The 27,677-nt window shown below is 45.5% G+C and overlaps 1 protein-coding gene and 1 long non-coding RNA gene across 4 annotated transcripts; both read left to right on the top strand.

Annotated features, from left to right (window-relative positions):
* Nucleotides 1-27,444, top strand: LOC115201253 (integrin beta-4). 3 transcript variants are annotated; one of them, XM_029764726.1, is made up of 39 exons: nucleotides 1-19; nucleotides 6,459-6,544; nucleotides 6,753-6,835; nucleotides 6,925-7,020; nucleotides 7,282-7,486; nucleotides 7,589-7,685; nucleotides 7,871-8,042; nucleotides 8,317-8,580; nucleotides 8,830-8,919; nucleotides 9,056-9,178; nucleotides 10,483-10,650; nucleotides 10,741-10,817; nucleotides 11,852-12,057; nucleotides 12,376-12,479; nucleotides 13,940-14,294; nucleotides 14,681-14,787; nucleotides 14,891-14,924; nucleotides 15,062-15,256; nucleotides 15,486-15,589; nucleotides 15,704-15,762; nucleotides 15,888-16,060; nucleotides 16,165-16,344; nucleotides 16,546-16,694; nucleotides 16,801-17,008; nucleotides 17,876-18,193; nucleotides 18,364-18,524; nucleotides 18,849-19,029; nucleotides 19,251-19,388; nucleotides 19,542-19,724; nucleotides 19,919-20,047; nucleotides 22,624-22,815; nucleotides 23,112-23,285; nucleotides 23,818-23,940; nucleotides 24,328-24,477; nucleotides 25,091-25,279; nucleotides 25,646-25,801; nucleotides 26,078-26,242; nucleotides 26,444-26,725; nucleotides 26,830-27,444. In XM_029764726.1, coding segments are annotated over exons 1-39 (6,027 nt in total). In that variant the 5' UTR covers nucleotides 1-17; the 3' UTR covers nucleotides 26,979-27,444. The 3 variants fall into 3 exon arrangements, with proteins under 3 accessions (XP_029620586.1, XP_029620588.1, XP_029620587.1); XM_029764727.1 differs by lacking the exon at nucleotides 1-19 and adding an exon at nucleotides 2,229-2,783; XM_029764728.1 differs by lacking the exon at nucleotides 23,818-23,940.
* Nucleotides 17,228-17,637, top strand: LOC115201259 (uncharacterized). Its single transcript, XR_003879717.1, has 2 exons — nucleotides 17,228-17,520; nucleotides 17,603-17,637. It is a non-coding gene; the product is annotated as an uncharacterized LOC115201259 (long non-coding RNA).
* Nucleotides 27,445-27,677: the final 233 nt, after the last annotated feature.

Genomic DNA, 27,677 nt, shown 5'->3' with positions numbered 1-27,677 from the left:
TTTTTAGAGTGGAACAAATGTGAGTATCTGTTAAAATCTGTGTTTGATTATGTCAAATTCTATTATCAATTTGCACTATTCAAAAAGCACCTAATTTTCGACAACGAAGGGCCCACTAGCCAACAGTTATGCTACTGAAGTGTCAAATATTTATTTACAGAATGTCATCGCCCCCGACATTGCGGTAGAGTAATTTTTCTTTTTTTCTTTCTTCCACTGTGCTTTTGGCATGTCTAAATGTTTGGCATTGGGAGCGCCACCCGCAGCGGTCATTTCAACAAACAGGGCACAGTCAGAATCCGGATGCCGCATAACGCTTAGAAGCAGCTTTAAAGCACATGAGTGTTTGTTAGACATCTCTCTGAGAAATCTGCCATACAATTAGTCTAGCAGGCCTATATATTACAACTTGTATTGCTTTTTTATGTTGTTCATTGGGCATTCAATATCATGCTTTTATAAAGTTGTTAAAAAAACAAAAACTCTTCGAGGTTAGAGGTTACTGGGTTGCCTGGCAGCTATGCCCTATCTGAGAAGAGTGTAAGGGTGTGTCACAAAACCAACATCCTTTTATCAAGTTCCCTGTTACCGCCACACTAGCCTGCCACGGGCTGGCTTTCCTGCAGGCATCCAGTAGGTCTCCTTTGAAGTTTCTATGTATGTGTCAGAGCATTGCGATAGTTGGTCTAATATTCACGTCAAGATGGTTTGTACAACAGCTGAAAGTAACAGGTATACTGCAATAATAGGCACAATAAGTACTTACACATGTATACGGGACTGTAGTAAACCTTTTCATATGAACGTCTTACCGGTAATATTGAAGCATTGTTTAAGATTAAGGACACCCTCCTCTCCTACCGTTGCTGACGCTAGAACCCTTGCACAAATTAAAAAGTTGTAGGAAAGCAACACCCTATAACTCCCTCAATCAAAAACTAAGGCAAAGTGATGTTTGTATTGGCAACATTGCCAAAAACTAAGGAGAGAAGGAGGGAAGAAGGGAGTGGTGTTTTGCAACATTTCTATTCCTCTGGAGAGGACTAAACCATTGTTAAACCCTAACTTTGTTTATATGAGCACGGCTGTGTTCTGTTTTAATGATGTCGTTTCCAAACAGTCCATTGTGGTGGAAAGGGCTGTTTTATCACCTATGAGTCATAGTATGCCAGACAGGAGTCTGAGTCCTCTATGAGATGCAGTGCCTGTTCTCTCTAATTGCTGAATAAGCCTGTTTGATGTGTTTTCAGTCCTCTGTGGATCAGAGAGTCTCGGTCTCCTGAGTCTTAAGACCCCATAGATGTACTGTCTTGGTTTTGAGCTGCGTCTCATGGGCTATGTGTGGACACTGAACAGTGGTTTGTCCAGTAAGAGCAGGTCTAGCCACAGGAGCTGTGAAACCTGTAACAGCTGGTCTGTGGTCTGGTCGGGGCAGAGCTCATATCCCCTCCAAGGTGAACAGTAACAGATACAGCACAGAGTTCATGTCTTTAACTCTTTCAATAGAGCTGACGGCAGTAAAATACTATAATGTGGTCAGATGTACATATACTATATTTCACGGTGCATGAAAGTGCATGCAACTCTTCTTTAGCACACACACACAAACACACACAGTCAGAGGTTAGCCCCAGAGAGAGGGCAGTGTGCCAGGTGGGCATGGTGACTGGGTCTGGTGCCCTCTGCTCCCCCTCTTCTCTCTGGTCTCTGTGCCCAGGAATGCACATTACTGCACTGCCTGCTTTTCCACCTCATTTACTCCAGCTGCACGCACAGTTTAGGTGTGTGTGTGTGTGTGTGTGTTTCAAGTTCAATAAATGATCTTGCGCTGTGTGATATCATGTCACTAATTAAAGTGAGTTTGTATATTTGCGAGAGAAAGCAAATCTCTGTACACACACACACACACACACACACACACACACACACACACACACACACACACACACACACACACACACACACACACACACACACACACACACACACACACACACACACACACACACACGGAGGTATGTGCAAGTCCAGTACTGCACTCCAGCTCTTTGTGTACTTTTGACTGTGACTGTTTCCCGTAGCCTCCAGACAGTGTTCTGTTCTCTGCCACTCCCATGAGATTGGGCCACAGAGGGAGGGGCCAGCTTCGCCAGGCTCAAGCCCACACAGGTGAGCCCAGCCTTGTAAGGAATGTAGCAGGGAGGGGGGCCTGACACATTTAGAGGTGTGGAGCTTTGAAAGTAAAAACGCCAGGTGACATATAGGGGGAGAGGAAGGGAGTTATCTATACTGTTAGCTACTTACCTGAGCTTGAGACAGGGAGAGAGTGTGAGTGGGTGCAAGTTAGAGGAGGGATCAAATCTCAGCACACATATTTTTACACTCACATGCTCACACAAACACACTCGGTGGCTCTCACTCTCCCTTGTCTCTCTCTCATTTCAAGACTGTGACACTCACGGGCGCCTCGCCTCCAGGTTCAAGGGGATAGGAGTCAATATTTGACGGAGCAGAGAAGGAAGGAAGGAAGAAAGAAAGAGAAAGAGAGAGCGAGAGAGAGGGGGAAAGTAGAAGTGTTTCTCCCCAGTGCACTTGCATTAGAGATTCCTGGAAACGTGGAACTTGGACTTGAAGGCTCGTAAAGAAGGTTTTTCCCCCCCCAGACGCAGGTGGATACTAACTTTACAGAAGAGTGGGGAGTTAAAGAAAAGGGGATTAAGCTTTTCCTTATTTTTTTTGGTTAGACTTTTGGACTTGGATTGGGCAAGGCAGACACATAAGAGGTTTGTTTGATCAGTAATCTCTTTAACAATGGTATAAACTCAATAATTGCGCCCATTGTTTTCACGGATCTACCACTACTTATAGTTATCTACTTGAGTATTACAAAAGTTGTTTTATTATATTTATTTGTTATTTATCCTTATTAGAGTCCTATAGAAATATTCTTTTGGGGCATGGATGTCCTGGCCACGAGGCAGCAAGCATGCAGAGGACTGTGCATTATAAGATTGTTAAAGCATATCACTTTACAATGTCTACGACCTGTGTTTTTTATTAGAGTGTATGTTACTCAAATCAAGGATCACGAAAGTAAGTTAGAGTTGGCGTCTGTAGCTCTACTTCTTACCAGGTGTTTTGTTGTTATCCCTCTGATATTGTTCTGCATGCCATTCCTCTATAATTAACCATATTTAGACCAAAATGGGACACAAGTGAAGACAGTTATGTAATAAGAATTCAGTTTTGCAGATGAAATGAACTCACAATAGAGGCTGTTTTTGCAGGTATCCACCTGCCCTTAGAGATAAGGATTTATACATTCAAACCCTATGCTGATTCGAAGGGATACAAAAAAAGCATTTCATATATTTTATTGCAATCAAACCATATTTGTGAATAGTTTGTAAGAAACGTTGTTGCCTAACAACATTCTTCTTGCAGAATGTTTTTTTTCCCACCAACTACTATTGAGTACCGCTCCCTTTCTGGTCACATAGACCCAACTAGATTTACAGGGAAATTACAGTGTGCATTGTGACAGTGCAGACCACAAGGGACTCTCGTTCTGATTGCAGCAGAATGAAAAACCACAGACCGAGAAAAGGTCCTGGACATCTCTCCACTCTTGCACTCTCGGATAGCTGTTCCTACATGTATTTACCTGGTCAGATGTATTTACCTGGCTTAGATGGATTGATGGTGTGGTAATTTAGTAACTGTGTTTATACGGGGCTGACTGAGTGCTCCAGGTGTGTAGTTGACGGTTGATTTACCTAGCTGTCTCATGTAAGGACCTGGCTGTGCTCCCTGTCACTGACCGACGTGACGCTCCCTAATGACGTCATAACGGTTTGGGTCCCCTCCCTTTGTTGGAATGTTCACCTGGCCGCCAGGCATGTTATTTAAAACAATAACTACTGAGCAAGCAATGATTCATGTCTTTTCTTGAATCTTTTTCCCTGTCTTTCTCCCTCTTTCGGTCTTTACATTCTGAATCTGTCTTTTTATACATCTGGGTACGGATGTCATTTTAACGTCTAGTTTTTCATTTACATTTGGTTGAATTGTCAACTAACATGAAATCAACAAAACATTTCAACATATCATTGAATTTAGGTTCAAAGTTGAAATCCCTTACGTTGATTATTTTTTGCAAATCGAATCAGTTTTCCATGTTTATTCAACGTCATCACATAAAATATTTTAGTTGAAATTATGTGGAAACAACATTGATTCAACCAGTTTTCACCCAGTGGTACTATTGTTTATTTGGATACCTATTAACTGTTATAGTCACAACTTTCTGGGGTCCATATATTTGTCCATTTTTAACCCCCTTTTTTCAATCCTGTCTCATCGTTACAACTCTCCAACGGGCTCAGGAGATGTGAAGGTCGAGTCATGCCGTCCTCCAAAACATGACCCGCCAATCCGTGCTCCTTAACACCCGCACCATGTGTCGGAGGGAACACAGTTCAACTGACGACCGAAGTCAGCCTGCAGGCACCTGGCCCGCCACAATGAGTCGCTAGAGCGCAATGAGCCAAGTAAAGCCCCCCCCCCAGCCAGCCAAGCCCTCAAGACATTGGGCCAATTGTGCGCTGCCCTGTGAGACTCCCTGTCACAGCCGGTTGTGACACAGCCTGGGATTGAACCTGGCTCTGTAGTGACACCTCAAGCACTGTGATGCAGTGCCTTAGACCACTATTCCACTCGGGAGGCCCTTGTGTTTTTTCATTTAGACCAAGGTAAATTCAAGCAGAACTATATTGTTTTTTCCCTCAAACTCTTAGCATTTTAACTGTCTCCATGAGAAAGTCTCTTCAACTTTAGACATTCTTCTTCTTTGATATGGCTGTGTTTAACACTAGTTAACAGACGATCTTTAGGTACCTTACATTCCTTCTCACAGTGAAGATATCATTGGTCCTGTTTTTCTCTCTTAGCCTACTCAACCTGGCCAGTGATAAATGTGACCGGTAATACCAGAAACACACACACACACGCACGTGCACACACACACACCTGTAGGCAGCTCAAGTTCACGATAAGGTGCTACACTACAGTAAGTGCCAGTTCCTGTGTTTTTCTGCTCTGTTTTTGTGATGGTTGGGTCAGTTTCTCGCCTTGGGGTGAAATTCCTGTTCGGTGAGTCAATCGTCAAAATAGTGTGGGGGGGGGGGGGTTGGATCATAAAACCCTCTTTCTCCTCTAATTCAATTACTAGCACATTCTGTCAGCATTCACTTCAAATGTAAGATTCCCTGTGGAGAAAATTTGTGTGGTGTCCCATGTCATTGATTGCTATCTACTACTGTATAAGACTACAGCTCCTTTCACACAACGTTTACATCAAACAATGTCTCTCTTGCTGTCTGGAAGAACATTCCCCTGAAATATCTCACACAGTTACACTTCAGCGCTTCCCCATTGCAATTCGTTTCACCATGCATGCCCCAACTCGTTTTTACAAGCTGATTCTCCCACTCCTCTGGCCTGTCTGAAGTTTGGCTGTGGAGGATCTGTCTTTAGTTTGGCATATGGATAACATAAAAGGGATTCGTGTGCTGCAGTCAGGGTATGGCAGGATATAGCTGGCTCTGTCTGGATAGAGGGTGAAATTGCCTTTAGTTTCCGTCTGTTTGATGTGCTAGGGATGGTTTTTCGTTCGAAGTTACATCTGCTTATTAAAGGGATAATCCATATTTTTGTATTTTTTTCATTAGTCCACTGTTTATACAGTCCAAAAATGTTTTATGAAGTGGACAGTGACACTTTGCTTCTTGAAAGTCCAATATCTTGAAAACTTGACTGCTGACATGTCAAAAAATGTTGGACTGTATCAGTAGTAGACTAATGGAAACAATACCAAATATAGTTTTTGAGTGGATTTTCCCTTTAAGGAGTGTTCAGTGTAGAAGTTTTTTGACAGTAGAGATATTTCTTTGGACCTAGTTGAACATGCAGATCGGCTGAGCACAGATCCTTCTCTGAATGTGTGGATGGTTCACAGTGTCTCTCTGTTCTGTAGAAGTGTACGGTCTGCGGTAAGCCCACAGAGAGACCTGAGCCAACCAGGGCCAGATGGTTTGGGTTACACCATAATATTTCTGTAGAGGAATAACCAGATACTGAGGTCACTGGAGGAATATGCGATACAGGAGGCAGATAATGCAACACAGGAGGCAATACTGGAGGCTGAAAGTCAACTTTCTTTAAATGATGAGGCTCTTTGAGTCAACTTGATGATACTCTTACCTGACCTCTCCAAGTAGAAGTTACTTTAGGCACATATCTAGGATCACCTTAACCTCTCCAAAGGAGTGAAAACGCAAAACTGACCTTCCATCAGTGTCAAGTAGCAACTTTAACCTACAGTACTCCTACCTCACCAGATCAGTGTAGTCTAGCCCGTGGGGAAAGTTGAAAGGTCATAAGCTGTGTGTGTGTTGCAGGAGGGAGATGGGGAGATGGACATTAAATCTCATGGTGGGGGTTGTACTTCTTGCTGTCCTCACAGCCAGTTGCTACGCTGAAAAAGGTGAGAATTATTTTAATGAATCAAGTGATTGTTACAGTATTGACTCTTTCTTTGAATATTTTAATATGCCGATAGACCCCATCTTGTTTATGCAGTTGAGCAATAGGTTGAATCATCTTTACTGAAAATCAAATAATATTTTTCATTGGAATTCTACTGATGCTAAATGCTAACACAGATATTTCTGCTATGCTTCTCTGCCCAATAGTGAATCACTGTCTGGCTACGAGGGCTAGCACCTGTTCAGAATGTATTCAGTCAGGGAAGGGCTGTGCCTACTGTCCAGATGAGGTGAGAAGAAACTACTACTCAAGTTGCCCACAGACGCCGCTTACCCGCCACAAATATTTAGTGTGACCCATGTTTGTGTTTGCGTACAGATCTTTGATGGACCCCGCTGCGACCTTCATGAGAACATCATAAACCACGGCTGTAAAAGCGCGGTGACAGCCAAAAGCAGTATGTCGATGGAGAGAGTAAGTATCATAATGACACTAATCCTTACTACATGGATGCGTGAATTCACAGGTATTCATTAGACTGTTCATCTGGCTACCTCGGTAATACTGTAATACCCAACAGTCTGCAGCCGAACGATGAATGTGCAAGGTGTGCTCACAAGCAAGGTGTGCTCACAAGCAAGGTGTGCTTTTTGCTGAGGTAGGAGACACTTCTCTTTGTCCTCCGTGTTACATACATGATATGACACACCCCTCCCTCCCTCCCTCCCGCTACAGAACGAGCAGATCAACATGTTGTTGAAGCAGTCCCAGGTAGCTCCTCAGGAGATGTCTATGACTCTGCTGCCAGGGGAGGAGAGGGAGATAGAGATGGAGGTGTTTGAACCAGCTAAAGGACCTCTGGACCTCTACATTCTTATGGACTTCTCCAACTCCATGGAGGACGATCTGGACAACCTCAAGAGAATGGGTGCTGAGCTGGGTAAGTTCCAGGTGAACGATGAGTCTGATTATTACATCATTGACTGCAGTGTTGGAGTACTGGAGTAGTCTGTGGTACTGATATGTTCTGTTCCCCATACAGCTGCGTTGGTAGGTAAGCTGTCTGATGATTACACCATCGGTTTCGGCAAGTTTGTGGACAAAGTGGTGGAACCCCAGACAGACATGAGACCATCCAAGTAAGAACTTTAAAACTGTTTTGATCATCTCTACACAGACACACATCCAGATACAGATACACACATAGACCCAAAAGTAAACATAACTATGGTACGAAAATATCTGCATTTATACACTACTCATACTCATGGCCCTTCCTTCTCTCTATTTTGCTCCCGACCCCCTCCTCCCTCCCTCTCTCCAGACTTGCCAAGCCTTGGCCCAACAGCGACCCTCCCTTCTCGTTCCGTCATGTGATCACTCTGACCTCTGACCTGCGGTCCTTCACCGAGAAACTGCAGAAGGAGAGGATCTCAGGGAACCTGGACGCTCCAGAGGGGGGCTTTGACGCCATTCTGCAGGCTGCAGTCTGCGGGGTAGGACAATAGAGTTAGATTTACTAAGACGGATATTACCATTCAATGTTTTGTGGTTAGGGGACACAGGCGACCATCTTTGCTGTACTGTCTGGGGTGTTTAATTAGTTGAAGCTTGCTGTTTGATTGGTTAACTGTAGTGCACCGCTGCGTGACTCTTTAAGAGCCTCCTTACACATGTATAGAACTCTCTCCTTAACCCTTTTCTTCTCCTTCTCCTCTTTTTTCCAACCGCCCTCTTTCTTTCTGTCTCTTTCCTCTTCCTCCCCTCCAGGAAAAGATCGGCTGGCGTAGCCATGCCACCCACCTCCTGGTCTTCTCCACCGAGTCGGCCTTCCACTACGAGGCGGACGGTGCCAACGTGCTGGCGGGCATCATGCCACGCAACGACGAGCAGTGCCACCTGGACCCCAATGGGAAATACACAGAGGACACCAGGCAGGACTACCCCTCTGTGCCCACCCTGGTCCGCCTGCTGGGCAAACACAACATTATCCCCATCTTCGCCATCACAAACCACTCCTTTACCTATTATCAGGTAAGAACTAAAATAGTTACTACTTACCTTACTATCCCTGACCCTGAACCTGAACCTTACTCTAACCCTACAAACACAGCATCATGCCTATTTTCACCATCACCAGTCAATCATACTTACTGTAATGGGGGTTTGGCCACTGAGTTTAGCCACTGTCTGCTCTGGGAGGCCTGAAATACCTCTTAACTCATCGTTAGCATTGCAGATAAAACATATCTTATTCATGTTTTGTGGGTTCTCCCTGTGTAGAAGCTTTATGAGTATTTCCCCATCGCTGAGTTGGGTCTGCTACAGGAAGACTCTGCTAACATCCTCAATATCCTGGAGAAAGCCTTTGAGGTAAGAATGGGCTTGTTTTACAGGTGTGGCAAATTGAACACATTAATTGAATTTGATTCTACTTTATGCATCCCTAAGGGCTATTACGTAAGGCATTGCCAGATGTCCTAATAATGCTCTCTGTCTGTCCTCTCAGAATATCCGTTCTAAGATCAGTATCCGTGCTGAGGACAAGCCTAAAGCTATAGAAGCTCAGGTCCTGTCATACAGTGGCAGTGTTGCGCAGGCTGGAACATTCAAAGTCAAGCCTGGACAAATAGTAAGAAACACTTAGATGTCGCATATGCACACAGACACACACACACACACACACACACACACACACACACACACACACACACACACAGTGTCTTGTCAACTAACACAGTCTTGTCAACTAACCTTGAGGGGATACACAATTCAGTCCCATTTCTAAATCCTATTTTCCCTAACCCCTAACCTGTACCTTAACCCTAACTCTAACCTTAACCCAAAAACCTAACCTTAACCCTAAACCTAACCCTAGCTCCTAACCCTAACCCTGAAACTAACCCTAGCTCCTAACCCTAAACTTAATTCTAACCCTTACACTAATTCTAACCTTAACCCTAAACCCCCTAGAAATAACATTTGACCTTGTGGGGACCAACAAAATGTCCCCAGTTAATCAAATGTTTGCTATTTTGCTGTTCTTGTGGGACTTCTGGTCCCCACAAGTATAGTTTAACACACACACACACACACACACACACACACACACACACACACACACACACACACACACACACACACACACACACACACACACACACACACACACACACACACACACACACACAGCTAGCATGACACAGTGTTAAAATTATGACAATCTTTGTATACAAACCCTTTATTGCTGATCCTATGTACTGGCCAATGAGAGGCTTTAAGCCACTGGTCAGCCATATTGGTACTCCCCAGAAGAAGCAGTCCTCCATAGGAATGAATGGAATTCATCAGTATTTCAATTACATGTTTTCCTGTGGCTCAGTTGGTAGAGCATGGTGTTTGCAACGCCAGGGTTGTGGGTTCAATTCCCACGGGGGGCCAGTACAAAAAAAATAAATAAATGCATGTAATTAAATGAAATGTATGCAATCTCTAATGTAAATCGCTCTGGATAAGAGCGTCTGCTAAATGACTAAAATGTAAATGTAAAATGTAATGTTTCAATACCAAAATGTATTTAAGTATTTTTGGTTGTAGTGGGGACAGTAACTTTAGAACTTTCAACATATTATACTTTAAGGAAAATGTTTTTATTTATTTTTCCTTTTATTTTGGGGGGTTTAGCTCATATAATACAATTCAAAAGTATGCATTTAGGTGTCTTTAATAGAATACATATGGCTAAAACAAAATGTAGACATTAATAAATGCATTTCTTTAGCTTCCAAAATATTTTTACAATGGTGTGGGTGCCAAGATGGAGGCGCGGTGCCTTCAAAACAGCACCCCCTGTCAGTCATCTATTGTGTATATATAAATCATTTACACACACACACACACACACACACACACACTAACCCATTCTGTGTTTTCCAGGGGAAGTTTAAGGTGCGTGTCAAGGCCAGTGAGATGGTTGGGGAGCAACATGTGTGTAGTCTGGAGCAGGGTGACAAAAAGGGGAAGATGAGAGTCAAACCAACAACCTTCAGCACAGCTCTAAACATCAACGCCGAAGTGCTCTGTAAAACCTGCGACTGTGAGAAGGTATGAAGACAGACAGACACATATGAGCATAAAGAAACACACACGGGTTTTGGTTTCTAACTGTCTTCTTTCTCTCTCCGCTTCCTAAAGACTCCCACTGAAAATGCAGCGCGGTGTACAGGCCACGGGGACCTGGTCTGTGGGAAGTGCCGGTGCTACGTTGGCTGGTGAGACAAACAGAACTGAATGTACTTTCTCTCTCATGTGCTATATCCTCCTGAGATCTTATGTTATGTAGAAAATTGAAGCTATAAAAACAAAGAGAGTCGCACACTCCGTATGTATAACCTCGCAGTAATTAGACATTTTTTTGGGGGGGGGGGGATTTGTTAGATTTGTTAAATTATTGGGAGGTTATACATATGAAGTGTGCGACTCTCTTTGTTTTTATAGCTTCGATTTTTTTTTACAGACGTGTTTGAGGTGAAAGAAACATGTTACCAAGAAATTGTTAGTTTTCTTTTATTGTAAGTGAAAAATGGTCCTCTGCAGTGGTCATTTAGACTTCAATATGAATAAATGAATATTACAGTGATTGGGTACAGTAGGTGAAGAACATAGCTGTGACATCTGGGTGTCCACTACAGAGGACATTCCTGGATTAGATTTTATTTAGCTCTTATTTCATGTGGGGAAAAAGTACACAGTCCTGACAACTCACTCGATTACTCCTGAGATATTCACTTACTGGAAACAATTTCAATATCAAACTTCACAAAAATTATAATTAGTAATTACACACGCACACTTATTTTCAAGTTTCCATAAAATGTGCTAACGTTGTCAAGGTCACACCCCCCACGCCTGTGATATCGTTGAAAAGCCCAGAATGTCCTCTCAATGGGTCAACATGACTTAATACAGTGGCTTGTGTGGCCTCAGAGATACGGACCGAGCACTGATGCCCACGAGAGAGGGTAAAAATGAGGTGCTGGGTCTCAGGAGGATATAATAATAATTGATAGTGCTTTTCCAGTGCTCAAAGCAATATTACATTATAAGGTGGGAAACTCACTCCTACCACCGCTGATGTATAGCACCCTAGGGTGATGCACGGCAGAACGCTCACCACACATCAGTTACAGTATTATGTTGGAGAGCTGAGGAGTGATATATGCCAATTAGGAATCAATTACACTTGGACAGAAGAAAGAACATGATCATAGAAGACCATCTTTCCTCCCGTGGTGTGTGTCCCCAGGCTGGGTCCGTTCTGTAACTGCTCAACCAGTGCGTCGCCGGTCGCAGGTAGTTCCTGTCTGGGTCCTGACGTGGGGGAGCCGTGTTCTGGCCGAGGAGATTGCCTGTGTGGAACGTGTGTGTGTTACAACACCGACCAGTACGAGGGACCCCTCTGTCAGTTTGACAAGTCCCAGTGTCAACGATACGGAGGCTTCCTCTGCAACGGTGAGTGTGCGGCCGTCTTCATCGTCTCAGATACCGAGCTAGTGGCACCGCGTTGCGTTAGAATAACGCTGTCTGTCGGGAGACAATGGGGCTGTCATAAGACGTGTACATCTTTGTCATACAGTTTGTGTTCCCTAAACTCCATGAAATCTGAATCTTTGTGAGAGTGTGTGAGAGTGTGAAGCACTTGAAGTAGATTCTAACCATTTCTCTGTGTGTGTGTGTGTGTGTGTGTGTGTGTGTGTGTGTGTGTGTGTGTGTGTGTGTGTGTGTGTGTGTGTGTGTGTGTGTGTGTGTGTGTGTGTGTGTGTGTGTTAGACCGTGGTCGTTGCTTCATGGGCCAGTGTGCGTGTGCAGAGGGCTGGGAGGGACCGGCCTGTGAGTGTCCCATGAGCAACCAGACCTGTCTGGACACTAAAGGGGTGAGCGCTACATCATCTCTCTCTTTGTCTTTTTGCCTCTGTTTCTCTCTCGCTCTGTTTCTCTCTCTCTCTCTCTCTCTCTCTGTGTCTCTCTCTCTCTCGTCTCTGTTTCTCTCTCTCTCTCTCTCTGTTTCTCTCTCTCTCTCTGTGTCTCTCTCTCTCTCGTCTCTGTTTCTCTCTCTTTGTCGCTGTTTCTCTCTCTTTCTCTCTCTTTGTCTCTTTTTCTCTCTCTTTCTCTCTCTCTCTCTCTCTCTGTCTGTTTCGTTCTCTGTCTGTTTCTCTCTCTCTCTTTGTCTCTGTTTTTCTCTCTCTCTCTCTTTGTCTCTGTTTCTCTCTCACTCTTACTCTCTTTGTCTCTGTTTCTCTCTCCCTCTTTTGATCTGTTTCTCTTTCTCTCTCTTTGTCTCTGTTTCTCTCTCTCTCAATTCAAAGGGGCTTTATTGGCATGGGAATCACATGTTAACATTGCCAAAGCAAGTGAAAAACAATAAACAAAAGTGAGAAGACACAAAACAAAACAACTATTAGAAATTAATAGTAAACATTGCACTCAACAAAGTTTCAAAAACATAAAGACATTTCAAGTGTTATATTATCAGCTATGTACAGTGTTTTAGCAAGGTGCAAATAATTGTGGAACGAATAGTGGGGAAAGATAAATAAACATACAAATATTGGCGGTATTTACAAATATTTTCTCATGGAAACAGGCCACAAATCTTGCTGTTGTGATTGCATATTGTGGTATTTCGCCTAACAGATATGGGAGTTTAGCAATGTTGGATTTGTTTTCAAATTCTTTGTGGGTGTATGATCTGTGGGAAATATTTGTCTCTAATGTAGTCCTACATTTGTCAGGAGGTTAGGAAGAAGTGCAGTTCAGCTCTGACTATGGCGACCTCTCTCAATAATAAGGCTATACTCAACTGAGTCTGTACAGAGTCAAGGATTTTCTTCATTTTGGGTCAGTCAAAGTGGTCAGGTATTCTGACTCTGTGTACTCTCTGTTTAGGGCCAGATAGCATTCCAATTTGCTCAGTTTTTTTGGTTGATTCTTTCCAGTGTGTCAAATAGTTATCTTTTTGTATTGCTGGCCTGGGGCTCTGTGGGGTCTGTTTGTTTGTGAACAGAGCCCTAGAACCAGCTGGCTGAGGGGACTTCTATAGGTTAATTTCTCTGTAGGTTAGGGTTTTGTGGAGGAATGTGTGGGCATCACTTCATTTTAGGTGGTTGTAGAATTAAACAGCTCTTTTCTAGAGGGTATAGTCCTGTTTCTGCTCTGCATGGATTGTTTGGGGTTTTGCGTTGTACACAAAGTATATTTTAGTAAAATTCTGCATGTGGAGTCTCAATTGGGTGTTTGTCCCATTTTGTGAACTCTCCCTCCCATCCTCCCTCCCTCCCTCCCTCCAGATTGCTACAATATTTTTCATGAATGATCTAACCCCCCCCTCTCTCAGGGTGTCTGTAACGGGCGTGGCGTGTGTAAGTGCGGTCGTTGTGAGTGCCAGGACTCTGGCCTGGCCATGACCCCCACCTGTGAGGCTAACTTCCAGGCCCAGCTGGGGATGTGTGAGGACAAGAGGAGCTGTGTTCAGTGTCAGGCCTGGAAGACAGGAGAGAAAAAGGACAGCAGCCAGTGTGACCAGTGCAAGTTCAAAGTGGTCATGGTGGACGAGCTCAAGGAAAATAAAGAGGTGATTGAGGCGTGTAGTTTCCGTGACGAGGATGACGACTGTACGTACCACTACACCGTGGACTACCCAGAGGACCAGGCTGACAAGGAACTGGAGGTCCAGGTGCTCAAAAAGAAAGGTGAGGCATGACCAACGTTCATATATGGGTGACAGGTAGCCTAGCGGTTAGAGTGTTGGCCCAGTAACCGAAAGGTCAACAAGGTTAAACATTTTTTTTGATGTGCCCAGGGTTGTAGTTGATAATGGCAGAAAATGGCTACCCCACACTCTGAGGGTGTCTCAGGGAGAGTGGGATATGCAACAACAACAAAAAACATTTGCAATTCACACAAGGACAAATATAGGCACCCACCTAATTATTATAATCTTTATACCTTTGTTTATATGACGCTAATACAACTACGGGCGTTCCCTGGTTTGTTCTGGAAGTGCTCAGCATCTTTGTGACTTGCACCCTGGTTGTGATGCGGATGTTATTGTTGATGTTGTCGTCTGTCCTCTTAGACTGTCCCCCTGCTGGCTTCCTGTGGCTGATCCCTCTCATCATGTTCCTCATGTTACTGCTGGGTCTACTGCTGCTCTGCTGCTGGAAGTACTGCGCCTGCTGCAAGGTACTGTCCATTCACAACCATAACACAACCAACCATGGCCTTGCCATACTCTGAAGGAAATAATCCCTCTTTGCCTCCCTCCCTCATTCTCTTTCTCTCTCAGGCATGTCTTGCTCTACTGCCATGCTGTGGAAGAGGTGAGTTACTCAAGCCATATCACTTTTATGAACCTTTTAATATCCTTCTGTGTGCGTATATTACTAGATCTGCACCGTGTTTCCAGGCAGTATTATAACGTGTGATTGAACATGTGTTTTCCTATGTGTGTCTGTAGGCCGTATGGTTGGCTTTAAGGAGGACCAGTACATGCTCCGCCAATCCCTGCTCACCTCTGACCACCTGGACACGCCCCTAGTGAGGACCGGCCCGCCTAAGAGCACCGACGTGGTTCGCTGGAAGATCACCGACAATGTGCACCGATTGCCCAATCACCCGCTGGCGAAGGTCCAGCCCAACCCCAAAGAGACCAGTGAGTGTGAAGTGTTCCCGAATTCCATCTCTCCCATTGGTTGGAGTTATCACTACAACTTCCTGGTTTACATGATCATGATTCTGAGTGATGAAACCTGAACCCTAATCCACCTCTCTTCCCTCTTCTACTCTTCCTAATTTGCCTCTCCTCCTCCTCCTCCCCTTCCACTCCTCCTACTCTCTTTCTTTCTCCTCCCCTCTTTCCTCCTCTCTTCCTCCGCCTATAGTCCAGTTCCCTCTGTCCCTGCGTCTGAACAGGTTGTTCACAGAAAGTCTGTCTCACCCCGACGCCAGAGACACGGAGATGCTACGCAGGGAGGTTGATGACAACGTGAGTGTGTTTGTGTGAGTGTGAGCAAGCTGGGTGTATATATGCAGTATTGTATGACCATCCTTGTGACAGTGGATTGCGTGTGTATACTTTATGTGTGTCTTCTCTGTTTAGCTGAATGAAGTGTACAAGAATGTTCCTGGAGCCCAGAGGGTTCAGAAGACCAAATTTAGGTGAGACACTTATTTCAGGATAACTTTCAATCCCTCTTGAATTTATTACAATGTGAATCACTTTTGTGCATGTTGTCTAAATCGTATTTTCTCATATCATTACTGATATTCTGGTTGCGTTTCAGATTACAGAGAAATGCTGGTAAAAGAAAAGACCACACAATTGTCGACACAGTCGTGTCCGCTCCTCGCTCCAGCTACCCCGACATCGTCAAATTGACTGAGAAAAACGTCCAGTCTGGAAACTTCCAAGACCTCAAAGTGGTGCCGGGCTACTACACAGTGGCCACAGACAAAGGTGTGTGTTTGTGTTTGTGTGTATGTCTGTGTGTCTGTGTGTTGGGAGTTTATTAACTCTCTCTCCATCTCGCTCTCTCTCCCTCTATCTCTCTCTCTCTGCAGAGGCGGCTGGCGCCGTGGAGTTCCAGGAGGGGGTGGAGATGGTGGATGTGCGCGTGCCGCTCTTCATCAAGGAAGATGATGATGATAAGAAGCAGCTGCAGGTGGAGGCATTGGACGTTCCTCTGGGCATCGCTGAGATAGGGAAACGCTTCGTCAACATCACCATCATCAAAGAACACGGTGAGAGCCAATCAGAGGAGCCTTATCTAACCCCTGACCTCCATACTCTTACACACACATGATTCTTCAAAACCATAGAGCATTACAAAACACTTTCTTACTATTTATTTCCAGTGAATGTGTATATTTCTCTTTTCTTTTGTGTACTTCCCTTCCCCTGACCTTATTTAGCTCATAATTGTGTGTGTCTTTCCTCTCCAGCCAAGAGTATTATGACATTCCTCCAGCCTTCCTACACCTACAGCCGACAGGACGGAGTGGCTAACATCCCCATTAGCAGAGAGATCATAGAGGACGGACACACACAAGTCACCTACCGCACCCGAGACCTCACCGCCAAGGACAAGAAGGTAACACGCACGCGCGCACACACACACACTAGCAATATCACACCTTTCATTAGTCTAAGTGACTGTTTCTTTTTCCAATCCTAACTACTCTTCCCTCTCTTGCCAGGACTATGTGACAGTGGATGGGGAACTGTCCTACGGGCCAGGGGAGACCCAGAAGACTGTCCCTGTGCGTCTATTGGAGCTGGGAGAGGGAGACGGTCTGCTGAAGGACACACAGGTCAAACAATTTGTCATGGACCTCACTAACCCAAGACAGGGAGCCAAGCTGGGACGCTACCCCAGAACCACCGTCACCATCACTGACCAACCAGGTGAGGTTATATACTACTGTCACTATCACTGACCAACCAGGAGCGAGGTTATATACTACTATCACTGACTAATCAGGTGAGAGGTTATATACTACTGTCACTTTCACTGACCAATCAGGTGAGAGGTTATATACTACTGTCACTATCACTGACCAACCAGGTGAGGTTATATACTACTATCACTGACTAATCAGGTGAGAGGTTATATACTACTGTCACTTTCACTGACCAATCAGGTGAGAGGTTATATACTACTGTCACTATCACTGACCAACCAGGTGAGGTTATATACTACTGTCACTATCACTGACCAACCAGGTGAGGTTATATACTACTGTCACCATCACTGACCAACCAGGAGCGAGGTTATATACTACTATCACTGACCAACCAGGTGAGGTTATATACTACTGTCACTATCACTGACCAACCAGGAGCGAGGTTATATACTACTATCACTGACCAACCAGGTGAGAGGTTATATACTACTGTAACTATCACTGACCAACCAGGTGAGGTTATATACTACTGTCACCATCACTGACCAACCAGGTGAGAGGTTATATACTACTGTCACCATCACTGACCAACCAGGTGAGAGGACAGGGTCCAGGGTGTATCACATAGCATGAAGAAAGAAAGAAAGATATCTGTATATTATTTTGATCATTTCAGAGTTTTAATATAACAGTGTTTCTTTGGATCTTCGTCGGTTCACAGGATAGCGTCGCACAACCTGTCCCGGACATTATTATCTTGGGGGTTGAGAGCATGGCTAACAGCCGCATGTGTGGTTAGAAAGCCAGCCATAACTTCCTCCTCTGTAACATGGCCATAACACACTTCCTCTCCCCTTGCTTCCCTCAGAGCCCAGTGTGGTGATGTTTATGAAGAGCACCCAGAGCTTCTCCACAGCTGACCCAACCTACTCCATCCCCGTGGTCCGCACGCGCAACCAGGAGGGGCCTGCCACCGTCCACTGGAAGACCCGCAATGCCAAGCGCTTCGAGCTGTCCGGTCCCCTCAAGTTTGGTCCCGGGGAGACTGAGAAGAACATCGTGATCGACCCACGCCCTCACCCTGGACCGGTCAAACCGGAAATCTTCCAGCTGGAGTTGTTTGACCCCAGTACGAACGCTGCGGTCGGGGAGAGGAAGACGACAATGGTCACGGTTACTGACGGAGGTAATACACACAGAAACAGACACTGAAACACACACACACACACACACACACACACACACACACACACACACACACACACACACACACACATACAGCATGGGGTATCTATAAGGAATCTGATGCAAGAGATGTGCATCATTAAAATAAGTTTATTCCCTCAACACTACCAGAGATTGCCCAGAAGCAGCAGCAGGGTAAGGAGTTCATCAACCAGACAGGCATGTCTCCTGGTGGTCGTCTCTTCTCTCCCACCAACGTGAAGGCTAAAGCCACTGGCCCACGAAACATCCGTCTCAACTGGGACCCCTTAGGAAACCCCCTGGGCTACAAGGTAAGGAACCCCCCCACTCAAGATCTAACCCCTGCAAGGTGCTGAGAGGAACTGTCATACAGGACTTAACTTACCTTGACTTAAACCCTTTTACCCCGTGAGGAGCACAGTTCATCAACAGAGGAACTCAATAGATTCGCCCCCATTACACACCTGCCAATTTTTGCTGTTGGAAATTAGGAGATTATTTTCCCAAACTCTTTGGAGTGTAATTTTGGAGTATAGAAATAAACGTTGGAATGCATTCCATTTAAGATTGTTCATTCCAACCAGTGTTTCACCTGTGTTTTCTATATCTTCTGTTTCCCTCTCCCTGGTCACCAGGTGAAGTATTGGATCTATGGGGACCCTGAGACTGATGAGCAGGTGATAGATGTGAAGACCACCCACGCTGAGCTGACCAACCTGTACCCCTTCTGTGACTACGAGATGAAGGTGTGTGGCTACAACGCCCTGGGAAACGGAAACTACAGCGACATGGTGCCCTGTCGGACCCTGGAGGACGGTGAGTGAGCACACTTCCTGTTCCTGTCAAAGATGGACTACATTTATTGTCTTTCACAAATAACACTTCTAGCATTGTGGACAGTTTTTTTTTTCTTGTTGAATATTGTTGGGTCGACATAGGACAACGATTGTGTAGATGGTTTTCCCCCTTTCCTACCTTGTGATAAATGCTTCCTCCTTTCTTTCCTCCCCTCATCCCTCTCTCCTCTCCTCCTCCAGTCCCCAGTGAGCCTGGTCGTCTTGCGTTCAACGTCATCAGTCCAACTGTCACTCAGGTCAGCTGGGCGGAGCCTGCCGAGACCAACGGTGTCATCACCAACTACGAGGTCCTCTACACACCCATCAATGACGACACAAGTGAGTGGCCAATCAAATCGAAGAATCACCGAGTGCCTCTTAATGCCTGTGCTTCTAAGACATTCTAACACGTACATATGAGAAGTCAGTCATTTAATGGGATCTCTGTGTTCTCCTCGTCCTTCTCCTCGTCCCTCGTCCTTCCCCCTGTAGAGCCGATGGGTGTAGCTAAGAAGGTTAAGATAGACAACCCTAAGAAGAGGATGTTGCTAATTGAGAACCTGCAGTCGGCCCAGACCTACTGTTATAAGGTCCGGGCTAAGAACAGCGTTGGCTGGGGTCCATTCCGAGAGGCAACCATCAACCTGGCCTCACAGCCCGTCAGACCCATGTCCAGTGAGTTCCTCTATGGCACCGCGTTGCTGTTTTGTGGAAAATAAATCCTCAAATGAACCAATGAAAACCAACTGTCGCTGCAGCCCTCAAGGACCGGAATTGTGCTGTCTCCTACTATAGAATACTATATTGAATTTGATACTTTTAGCATGACCATAGCTTCCTGTTTGAGTCTCCTCCCTCTCTCCCTGCAGTCCCTATCATCCCAGACATCCCAATAGTGGACGCGGAGGCGGGGGATGAGTACGACGGCTACCTGATGTACAGCAGTGAGGTCTTGAGGTCGCCAACAGGCTCCAAGAGACCCAGCGTCTCAGACGAAGGTGGGTACCCACAGACTACGCCACCTTAGCTGGCTCTCGGGCGCCTGTCTCTCTGCATCCTACCTTCAGTGGCGTACTGTGTGTTGTGGTTTTGTAGTGTGTTTTCAGTGGATCCCATGAAGAATAGCTGTTGCTAAGTAACAGCTAATAGGGATGAAGCTCACTGTTTTAGATGTATGCATATTGGGTAGTAGCCCCCTCATTAAGCCAGTGAGCTTCACTGCTCTGTGAAACCAAGTGAATGCAGACTGGATAGGACAGGACTGTTATAAATGGGGTCCATGCAAAGAAAGATATGTCTACCCATCTTCTGTAGTCCAGTCCTCTGCTCACTGAAGGAGAGAGAGAAACAAAATAACAACAGAAAAGGTCTTACAGTGTCATGGTCAAGGGCCTCCTCCACCCTTCTCTCTCTCTTTTTGCACTCTTTCTTCTTTCTCTTTCTGACTCTTTCTTCTTTCTTTCTCTTTATTTGTTTTGTTCCTTCCCCCCTCTCTCTCTTTCTCTCTACGAGGTGTCTTTTAAGAAACTGACATTTATTTTACATCTCATGAGATCATCAGAATATTTTCGTCTTCATGGCTTTGGGTTCTATCATGCCAGTCTCCATACCAGTCTTCATTTTCTTCTTTATGGCTTTATCGTGCCAGTCAAACCTCTCCTACCATTGATCCAAACTGCAAAGAAATCTGTGATTGCTGAGAGCCTCCAGACATCTGTAGTTGTAGATATCACCGAAGCTACATACATGCTGCCTCCTCCTCTTCCTCCTTCACTCCTTCCATCGCTCGCCCTTTCACCAATCACCACGCTTCACAAAAATAACAACTGCCATGCACACTATCAATCCAGACCATCACCCACCCACCCACCCTGCTTGCTTCTCCCCTCCATAACAAGGCTTTATCAAGTTGGTGGGTTCCAAGCTGGACCTGCGTTCGGTGTCCTGGAAGAGGCATGTGGATGTGATCCCCTACCACCTCAGCACAGACACAGACACCAGCACTGACGAGACTCCCCGGGCCAGTCGAGCACAGACCCCATCCCTGAAAGGTGAAGACCACCTACCTGGAGTGCTAGACAGCCAGACAAGACAGATAGATAGACAGAAAGATAGCATGCCAGCTACTGCGCATGGCAGCCACCAACCTCCAATGCAGCTGCAGTGCCCCCTTATCATTTCCTCTCTGGCTACGCAAAATATGCACGATCGGGGATCCTTTAAGATGAGCCTGAGTCTTCAGATCGCTAATCATCAGCATGCGCCCTTCCTCAAATCTGCCATCTGCCCTGAAACTGCAACCTGGTTCTACTCTTATCCCTACCCCTGCTGCACCCCGCGACCTTCCACCCCAAAGAGGGTTCCAGGCATCAACTGCCCCACCTCCAGTTGATGATCGTGGACAGGCTTTTCCAGGTGCCTGTTTGTCTCCTCTGTCTGTCCTCTTTACACCTCTCTGTGGAGAGACCCTGGAAAGGAGGCAGCTTGTAAAGTTTGTATAAAGGCTTTTCATGGGTGGGAAGGTGGTGATAGCAAAAATATGTCCCTGTGTGCAGTCTGAGGTTGTAAGGTGGCCATTTCTCTTGCAGTTCGTTGTGATTTGTTGCCATTGATGCACTTGAATCAATTGTTTTGGTTCCAAAATGTTTGGTTTGGGTTATGTTGGGTTCCAGAATGTTTGGTTTGGGTTATGTTGGGTTCCAGAATGTTTGGTTTGGGTTATGTTGGGTTCCAGAATGTTTGGTTTGGGTTATGTTGGGTTCCAGAATGTTTGGTTTGGGTTATGTTGTGTTCCAGAATGTTTGGTTTGGGTTATGTTGGGTTCCAGAATGTTTGGTTTGGGTTATGTTGGGTTCCAGAATGTTTGGTTTGGGTTATGTTGTGTTCCAGAATGTTTGGTTTGGGTTATGTTGGGTTCCAGAATGTTTGGTTTGGGTTATGTTGGGTTCCAGAATGTTTGGTTTGGGTTATGTTGGGTTCCAGAATGTTTGGTTTGGGTTATGTTGGGTTCCAGAATGTTTGGTTTGGGTTATGTTGGGTTCCAGAATGTTTGGTTTGGGTTATGTTGGGTTCCAGAATGTTTGGTTTGGGTTATGTTGGGTTCCAGAATGTTTGGTTTGGGTTATGTTGTGTTCCAGAATGTTTGGTTTGGGTTATGTTGGGTTCCAGAATGTTTGGTTTGGGTTATGTTGGGTTCCAGAATGTTTGGTTTGGGTTATGTTGTGTTCCAGAATGTTTGGTTTGGGTTATGTTGGGTTCCAGAATGTTTGGTTTGGGTTATGTTGGGTTCCAGAATGTTTGGTTTGGGTTATGTTGGGTTCCAGAATGTTTGGTTTGGGTTATGTTGGGTTCCAGAATGTTTGGTTTGGGTTATGTTGGGTTCCAGAATGTTTGGTTTGGGTTATGTTGGGTTCCAGAATGTTTGGTTTGGGTTATGTTGGGTTCCAGAATGTTTGGTTTGGGTTATGTTGTGTTCCAGAATGTTTGGTTTGGGTTATGTTGGGTTCCAGAATGTTATTGATGTTCTTTATGTTCTCCTCTCACTTCTCCTGCTCTCCTCATCTTTGTCTGTCAGACCAAATGAACGGGAGGTGGGAACAAAACTTCCTGTTCCCCGGGGGAAATAATTCCATGTCGCGCAGTGCCAATATGTCTTCTTCCAGCTACAGCCAGCTGTCTCCCATGTCCACCCTCAGCTCCAACCACAGAGGAGGGGCCGGGGGTTCCATGACTACGGATTCCTCCACAACATACCTCTCTGGACAAGGTACGGATGGATGCAGATTCTTTCATAAAATGTGTCAGCTTTTGAATCTTTCTGTTGACTTACAATGGTATGATAGTGACAAGAAATTCCAGCTGGCTTGTCTTCACCAGAACAGTAGCTACACTATACAGAGTTCAGCCAACTTGGAGATTTAGAGTTTCAATGGACAACATGTTGACACCAAAAGTTGGAAAGGCATTGCACTCAGAATGCATGCTAGAATTCTATGGTTCTGTGTCCATGTCTCTGGTGGTCATCATTGTTCTACTCCTGTCTTTTCTTCTCCTCTCCTACAGGAGGAAACTCGCTCTCCCGCACACAGATTATCGGGGGCGGGATGCGCACAGAGAATGTTGTCATGAGAAAGCGGTCAGAGAACAGAGGTTACTATGAGTATGACGACAACATCCGAGACTCCATCGTCATAGGAGACCTGTCCAGTGGATTGTCGGGATACACAGACGGCAAAAGTAAGATTAGTTGAAGTTGAGGCATATTTTGAGATAAAGAGCCGATCATTTACGATCCACACTGACACAGGTCCCAGGCCACAGGCATATTTCACCGAGCCACTGAGATGAGGTCTTTGACTATGAGGCTTTTGCTGAGGAAAATGCCACTGCATAGTATTTAGATATTTCTGTCCTCTACTATTGAAAGCTGGGAGAAGCTCATCTGTTTGCCTGTAGCAGTCGGGGCTATAAATGTCAGATATACACATCATCTGCAACAGGTTTACTGAGGAGATGCATGAGGCGGATGGCTTGGATGTCAGTTATCGATTATTGGGGCTGGTGGCTGTACAGGGCTATGCAGGAGCTATGGTGACTGTCGCTCTCCTCTTCTCTCTTCTGTCGCTCTCTCTCCTTCGATCCTCTCCCCTCCCTTGCCTCTTTCTCTCCCCTCACTGTGCAATTTCTCCCACTCCTTCAATTCCCTCCCTCTCCTGTCCTCCTTCTCTCGTCCATTTGCTCCCTTTTTGCTCGCTCCCTGCGTTCTCAGGTACGTATGGCTTCAGCCCCACTCAGACACAGTACAGCTACAGTATGTCTCAGGTCTTGCGGGGCAGGACCCAGTCTGAGGATGTCAACGATGCGCTACTGAATCTGGACAGGGTGCTCCAGGGTGAGTCCGTCTGCCTGCAGCACACACAGAGCTGTCCTCTCTCACACCACTGGGACTATAGCAGGGCTTAAAGCCACACCGTGGGTTCATAGTAGGACTTACCACGCCCATTGCTGGTTTGAGAGGAAGGCTTGGTGTCGCTAAAGCTGTTTTTTGCTGTGACATGTTTGGTTTAGGGAAAGTTCTCTCTTTCTCCCTCTCTCTCTCTTTAGTTCTCTCTCTCCATCGAGATCACTCCCCGCTCACTAATCCTATCTTACCTAGTAACTGTCACTGTAACCCCTGTAATTTACTTGACTCCATTTAACCCCTAACCCCTGACCTCTCTTTCTCCCCCCATCTCTCTCTGTCTGTCTCTATCTCACTGACCTCTCTCTCCCCCGTCAGACTCTCGTTTGGCCCCTGGGGTCCCTGACACCCCCACCAGGTTGGTGTTCTCTGCCCTGGGCCCCACGGCCCTGAAGGTCAGCTGGCAGGAGCCCCACTGTGACAGGGATGTGCTGGGGTACTGTGTCCTCTACCAGCTACTCAATGGAGGTATGGACCCAAGATGATTTGTGTCACATTGTAAATACATGGTGTTTTGTTGATGTGCGGAAGAAGAATGTTGTTTTTCACTTGTGAACATAGTTCACAGGTTTTTATTTACTAGGATTTGAAGAAATGTGTCTTAATCAGTTTCCTTAACCCTGTCAACTTATTTAGATCTCAAAACCTTGTCCCAGCATACCTTCAAACTTTTTCAGCGGGGACCCCATGTTTTCAGACAGAATTTCTGGGGACCCATTTTTTTGCACAATAACTTCTCGTGGCCCCACCCCAAATATAATGACACAGGCTAAAAATCGGTAAATTCCGATTTTTACTTCAACAAATAACATTCAAATCATTACATTTTCATCTCTTATCAAAATGAAAATAAACCAATAAATACATTTACTCATAAAAATGTACAAAAATTCTAAGTATCTTTCTCAAAAATGTTTGTATATTGTCCCATACAATAATCTGTACTCTTAATTTTTTATTCCAACCCCACCCCCAAAAAACAATTGGCAACCACACTGCAGTTCCCCCTTAGTGGGGTCGCGACCCAGACTTTGAGTACCACTGCTCTACAGTAATCAAAGCCCTTTGTCTCTCTCTCCAGGTGATATGAAGCGTATAGACGTGTCCAGCCCAGCAGATAACTCTGTGGTGGTGCAGGACCTGCTGCCTAACCACTCCTACCTGTTCAAGGTGAAGGCTCAGAGTCTGGAGGGCTGGGGACCAGAGAGGGAGGGAGTCATCACCATAGAGTCAGCCGTCAACCCCAACAGCCCACTCAGTCCAATGCCAGGTAATCAGCAATACATCTCTGTTGATCCATTTTTATCAACACTCCTTTGCTAGCTAATTCACACCTGACCTCTGTCTCTCTTTCTGTTTTACTCTATATTTACTTTACTTCTCTCCAATTCCCTCTTTTTATCTTTAATCTCCTTTGTCCCTTCTTTACATCTTCCTATTTTTTATCTTCCTCTCTCTCTCTCTGTCTCTCTCTCTGTCTCTCTTTCTCTTCCTCATTCTCTCTCACTCACTCTCTTTCCCCCCTCCAGTTTCTCCCTTCACTCTGAGCACCCCCAGTGCTCCAGCCCCCCTAATGTTTACAGCTCTGTCCCTTACCTCTATCCCCTCTAACTCCCGTTCTCCCCCTCTCCATCAGGTTCTCCCTTCACTCTCAGTACCCCCAGTGCTCCAGGCCCCCTGGTGTTCACAGCTCTGTCCCCTGAGGCACTGCAGCTGAGCTGGGAGAAACCCCGCAAACCCAACGGAGACATCCTGGGCTACGTGGTCACCTGTGAACAGCTGCACGGAGGAGGTGAGACTGAGTGCTGACTCCAAATCAGATTTGGGGGATTTTAGAGCTTTTTGTCCACTGTCATTTGCTAGGATCTATACATAGGCATGCGATCAACAGAGACTTTGAATATCACAAATGTCAATTACTCTTCTATTTTGCTCATCTTCAGGTCTTCTTGACTTGTTATGGACAATGCCAGCAAATGACCATTCACTTTCATAGTCATATTTGTATTAACTTTAATTTCATGTTCTAATCCCCGCCTCCCTCCTTCTCTCTCTCTCTCCCCTCCAGGTGACATGCGTTCCTTCCAGGTGAGCGGTAACAGCGCTGAGACCAGTCTGACGGTTCCGGACCTGTGTGAGAACATGCCGTACAAGTTCAAAGTTCAGGCCAGGACGACCCAGGGCTTCGGGCCCGAGAGGGAGGGCATCATCACCATCGAGTCTCAGGATGGGGGTAAGAGGACGGAGTACTACAACAGTCTTTTTTTATCCAGGGTTTTTATCTAGTGTTTAAATTGAAATGAATAATGTGTCGGTACTCACTTTAAATTTACCAGACTGGGTTTCATATTTAGAAGCCGATATTCTATACGTTTGTACATTTGGAATGATATTGTATATATAATTCTCTGTCTCTCTTTTTCTCCTTCTGTAGGTAGCACGTCTCAAATAGGTGGAATAGGAGGTATGTCTCAACTAGGAGGCCTAGGTGGTATGTCTCAACTAGGAGGCCTAGGTGGTATGTCTCAACTAGGAGGCCTAGGTGGTATGTCTCAACTAGGAGGCCTAGGTGGTATGTCCCAAATAGAAGGCCTAGGAGGTATGTCTCAGTACAGCAGTCAGTCCTTGACCAAGAGAGGTGTGTTCCAACTGCCGACAGAGGTCAGCACCCACAGCAACGTCACACACACCATGATCAACGACCCCTACTTCTCAGGTATCAATTGAATCTCTTTATCTCTCTCTCTCTCCCTCACACACACACACACGCAGACACACACAGTGTCTCTCTCTCACGCTAACTCCCTCTCCTACCCCTAGGAGACGGTATGATGATGACGTCCCAGCACACAGAGACCAGCGGCATGGTAACACGTCATGTGACTAAGGAGGTGGTCCAGAGGAGCATGCAGGTGGCCGGCTCCAGCAGCGTCACCAAGAAGGTCGAGAGGTCGTTCTATGAGGCCTGAGGTCAAAGGTCAACAACAAGATGGCGGTGTCCCTGGGGCCCAACACATCCTCCTCACCTCTGTAACAGTGGATCCTGTCCTGTCCTGCCCTCTGTCTGACATGGGATTAATTTCATTATTTTGTTTATAGTTTTGTCTCTGGTTTCTATTTTGTTGAAAACATTTTACATTCAAAGAACTACCACCCCCACAGAGGTCTTGTTGGAAGTTTGTAATTTTTAGACACAATACTCATGGCTCCCTCTATTGGTTCTAGCTGGTATTACACCCAGAGGCTTTAGATTAGGCTATTACACTGTCTGAGGTCGTATCACAATAGTTTAAAGTAGAGCCTGCACAGGTGTTAATATCTCTTGGCAGAGATTAGCTGAGAGATAATGGAGGGAGAGTGTGTACAAGTGTTTATACTGGCTGGCTGCTAGATGTCTTGCAAGATGGCTGCAGTTTGTTAAATTGATTACATTTACATTTTTTTTACATTTTAGTCATTTAGCAGACGCTCTTATCCAGAGCGACTTACAGTTAGTGCATTCATCTTAAAATAGCTAGGTGGGACAACCAGTGGCGGTTCTAGACCATTTCAACTAGGGGGGGGGGGGCAAGCTGGGGCCAGTTGTACTGTTAGAGGGGCCAGTTACATTAGACGTTATTGTTGTCATATCGTTTTCTTCACTGCATTGCAGGCATTAGCAGGCAAAA

This window comes from Salmo trutta, chromosome 10 (assembly GCF_901001165.1).
Source record: "Salmo trutta chromosome 10, fSalTru1.1, whole genome shotgun sequence".
In the NCBI taxonomy this organism is placed as follows: Eukaryota; Metazoa; Chordata; class Actinopteri; order Salmoniformes; family Salmonidae; genus Salmo; species Salmo trutta.
This window is presented reverse-complemented; position numbering and strand designations above follow the sequence as displayed.

What these genes read in the sequence shown, in the direction of transcription:
- LOC115201253 (XM_029764726.1), top strand. An exon ending in TGCAGGCTGCAGTCTGCGGG is followed by an intron (nt 8,043 to 8,316) that starts GTAGGACAATAG and finishes CCTCCCCTCCAG; the next exon opens with GAAAAGATCGGCTGGCGTAG. An exon ending in TCCTGGAGAAAGCCTTTGAG is followed by an intron (nt 8,920 to 9,055) that starts GTAAGAATGGGC and finishes CTGTCCTCTCAG; the next exon opens with AATATCCGTTCTAAGATCAG.